This window comes from Prosopis cineraria, unplaced genomic scaffold (assembly GCF_029017545.1).
Source record: "Prosopis cineraria cultivar Desert tree isolate PC_DT_omini unplaced genomic scaffold, ASM2901754v1 PC14, whole genome shotgun sequence".
NCBI classification, from domain to species: domain Eukaryota; kingdom Viridiplantae; phylum Streptophyta; class Magnoliopsida; order Fabales; family Fabaceae; genus Prosopis; species Prosopis cineraria.
Genome location: NW_026555345.1, coordinates 21840063 through 21844008, shown reverse-complemented (window position 1 = coordinate 21844008; position 3946 = coordinate 21840063). Strand labels below are relative to the sequence as shown.

General features: G+C 37.0%; 1 protein-coding gene across 4 annotated transcripts; it reads left to right on the top strand.

Moving 5' to 3' along the window:
- The first annotated feature begins 370 nt into the window (after positions 1-370).
- LOC129293318 (nuclear transcription factor Y subunit C-3-like) lies at positions 371-2618 on the top strand. Of its 4 annotated transcripts, XM_054931220.1 has the most exons (4): positions 372-502; positions 722-882; positions 1091-1187; positions 1437-2618. In XM_054931220.1, the coding sequence occupies exon 4, from the start codon at positions 1463-1465 to the stop codon at positions 2252-2254; it is 792 nt and encodes a 263-aa protein (XP_054787195.1). In that variant the 5' UTR covers positions 372-502; positions 722-882; positions 1091-1187; positions 1437-1462; the 3' UTR covers positions 2255-2618. The 4 variants fall into 4 exon arrangements, with proteins under 4 accessions (XP_054787194.1, XP_054787195.1, XP_054787197.1 ...); XM_054931222.1 differs by lacking the exon at positions 1091-1187; XM_054931221.1 differs by lacking the exon at positions 722-882 and having other exon boundaries at positions 386-502.
- Positions 2619-3946: the final 1328 nt, after the last annotated feature.

The following is a 3946-nucleotide window of genomic DNA, read 5'->3' as shown; positions in this document are numbered from 1 at the left end:
CAGTTCTCTCAATCCCCTACATATTATTCGCAATAAATTATTTTAAAAGTCACATTTAATGATACATTTTGTGGGGTATGGTGAAAATTCTACTATTTATCAGGATAATTTCTGAAAAAGAAAATTTATTCATAAACTTATAGGGGACCCTCCTCAAGGGATAGTTACAGAACTCCTCCTTATTAAATTTCCTTTGCAATTTGGTCAAGAAAGCTACCACTCCAGTGCCTGCTTACCCACGCTAATTTGTCTCCTTCTGGTTCTATCGTCATTAATTTCTTCCTTCGAGGGCAAAATCGTCTCACCGCTAAACTCCAACGAAAAGCAAATGCATTAAAACGAACCAGACCCGCGCTTCCTTGTTGTGCTCACTTTAACTCTTGCTCTTCCTTCTTCTTCCTTCACTCCAATTACTTCTCTCTCTTCTCTCTCTCTTCATCTTTCTCTGCTTCGGAATTGAACGCGAAGTTCGGTTCCAGAATCTGTTTGAAGCCGAGACGAGGTACGTCCTTCTCTTTTAGCTTTCACTTTCTTACGTACTCTGCATATTTGTCTGATTCGACTAATTTCAAGGCCTCTCCTTTACTTCTCAGTTGATTGGATTGTTACAATCCGCATGTGTTGATCTTATGATGAACCCCAAAATTTGATTTTTAAAGTTAAATCGAAGTTGCCTCCTTCTTTGTGTGTATACGTTATCGATAACCATTTAAACGTGTAGTTGGCTTTCTTTATTGCCATCACCGGTTTTTACTGGAAAAGCTTAAAGGGGACTGTTCATCTTGTTCTCTTGGTAGCGAGAAGAAGCGTTGAGTTGACTCGGCGCTTTTGTTATCGAGTTCCTCGTCTGGGTATGAATTTGGTTTGCGCAGGACACTGCATGTAAGATAAGAATATTCCAGAGCATCCGTTATTAATTCAGTATTTACATATTAGATATTTTATTCTATTTTTGCTTCGTCCTTTCGATCTTTCGTAGATATGACTCGGTTTACTCGAGTGAAATGGATTAATATCTATGATTTATCGATGAGTTTGTGAGGTCTCGACTAGCCTAAAGTTGCCGAAATGATCTACAATATTTTGGCAGCCCATGACTGATAACTCACGGCATGACTGATGCTCGCTGTTGAGAATTCAAAGTAATAATTCCATCTGAATGATCTGCGTGTGGGCAAACTTCTCTGGTTAGTAAACCTCTACGAGTAAAAGGAAAAACTTATCATCCTCGGTGCTAGATCTAAAGATTGAGTTCAGAATCATCAGAGAGTAAATATCTTTTAATGGACTGTGATATATATGGCAATAATCTCAGCACAAATAGTGTTTTGGAATCTGGATTGATAAAATTGTGGCTTTTCCTTTCTTCTCTGTTGAGATTAATTGTTTCTCCCAGAACATATGATGAGTTTTCATGGTATCTATTTGAATGACAGAGGATCATCTAGAAAGTTGAGCAAGCATGGATCAAAACCACCCCGGGCTAGCAGCTGGAGGAGGAATGTCTGGTGCTTCTGCTCAAGGGGCATATGGATTGAATCAGTATCAACCTAACCAAATGATGGCTGCTCCTCAGTCTCAATCTCCTTCTCAGGCAGCATCAGGTCTTCCTGCATCATCATCTTCCTTTTTGCGAGACCAACAATATGCTCACCAGTACATGCATCAGCTGCAACAACAAGAACTGCGACAACAACTCCAAAACTTTTGGGCAAATCAATACCATGAGATTGAGCAGATTGTTGATTTCAAGAACCACAGCCTGCCTTTAGCTCGGATCAAGAAGATCATGAAGGCTGATGAAGATGTGAGGATGATATCAGCTGAGGCTCCAGTTATTTTTGCTAGGGCCTGTGAAATGTTCATCCTGGAGCTAACACTCAGATCTTGGATCAACGCAGAGGAGAACAAGAGGAGGACTCTTCAGAAGAATGACATTGCAGCAGCAATCACAAAGACTGATGTGTTTGATTTTCTGGTCGATATTGTGCCAAGAGATGAATTGAAGGATGAAATGCTCTCAGGAGTTCCCAGAGTCCCAGCAGCAGAGAATGTTCCTTACTACTACATGCCGCCACCTCAGCAAGTGTTGGGCCCTCCTCATCCTCCTCAGTCTCCATTCGGAGCTTCAAAGGTGATCATGGGGAGGCCTGTAGTTGATCAAGCTCATTATGGCCAGCCAGCACATCCTTCTTTCTCTGCACAAGTGTGGCCACACCAGCAAAACCCGTCTAACAACAATTCAGATTCTTGAGGAGATAAGATATTAGTATTACTGGGTAGACCAGAGTGCAGATACTTGGAGGACCAACAGGAAACCAGAGCATGTTCAGCTTTAAATGGAGCCACCCAAATGTCACAAGGAAGAGCCACCAGCAATGCAAAAGTCACTAGACGTCAGGATCAGCTAGAGTCGACTTTGTTTATTGAGACTCAAGAGTCGTTTTCATTTTTCTTTTACCTTTCTCTTTTCTTTTTGGTGTCAGGATAGTCAGCTTCATTGTGAGCTGGAACATTGCTCTACATTCTCGTGTGTTGTCGCTGGTAGGAAAGTGACAATAAGTTTATTTATCTATTTATGGTTTGTAACTTGGTTTATTAATCTTGTTTTCATGGAATTAGTCTTAGCTATGTAGTAGTATTTTTTTTTTTTGGCGAGCACCATATAACCTGGATTTATCCCACTCAAGTTGTGATGACTTAAAGAGATCCAAATTAATTTAGATCGAGACATGATAAGCATTATAAAAGTGGGTGTCTTTGGCCACTAATTAACACTAGGACATTTTCAAAACTCAAACTCAAAATTTCTAATTAAGAGTGAACAGTTCTTGTTAGTTGATCCAAGCGCTTGTGGTTACCAATAATTATTAGTTGTATATTCTATTACTGATCTTTTTATATGAGCAGCTATGTGACACAGCTCAAGCACACAGCCACACAAACGCGCATCTCTGGTAGTATGTAACATCAGAAACACAATTGGCAATTGAATCGAACAGATCCATGTCATTCTCAGAGTTTTCCCACAAGAATCCCGGTTGGCCCAGGTGAAGTGAAATCTCCTGGAATCCTTCATCACTGATCCAGATTCAAGTTCTTTATAATTATCAAAATGAATTGATAAGATAAACTTAAGGGAAAATGGCAAGTAAATTCCTCCAAAATAAAGAAATGACAATTTGATCCACAAAATGCGATAATGTTTTCATCTCAAAGGACTTTATTATCATTAAAATTTTTGATGAAATAATAAAAATATCACTGAATTTAAATACATGCAACAAAGTTTTTTTTCTGTTCACAATTTTAGTTTTAAAATTCATAATTCTAGTTCAACAAATGACTAAAATAATTTAAATATTCATAACTTTCTCTAATCATTTTTCTTCAATCAGCAAAGTGCAATAAAATTTTTTTGATTCACAATTTAGGTTCTAAAATCTACAAGTCTAATTTAAAAAATAAATAAAGTGATTTAAGCATTTATAAACTTTTCCTATAATTTTTCTTCATTTTTTTACATTAAGAGATATTTTGGATATTTTATCAAAAAATTTAATAATAATTAGACTCATTGGGACTTAAAAGATATTATCACCTCCCATGAGATTAAATTGTCATTTTTCAGAAAAATTCATCTGTCATTTTCCCTAAATTTAAGGAGTGATCAAATGATGATCACTATACATATAAAACAAAAATTACTTTCACATGCTTTTACGAATTACATGGATAGAGCCTAGTAAATCAAAAAGGTCATAGGCGACTCTTACATATGCTTATATTTCTGTATATTATATTTTATTTAAATATACATGTAAAAAAAAAAAAAAAAAACCTCTTGACATTTAATGCGAATGTGCGTCCACATCAACTGGTAGTACTTGATTGGCATCATTGTGCATGATATTGGGCCTCATAAGTAACCCAAAATTCTGGACCC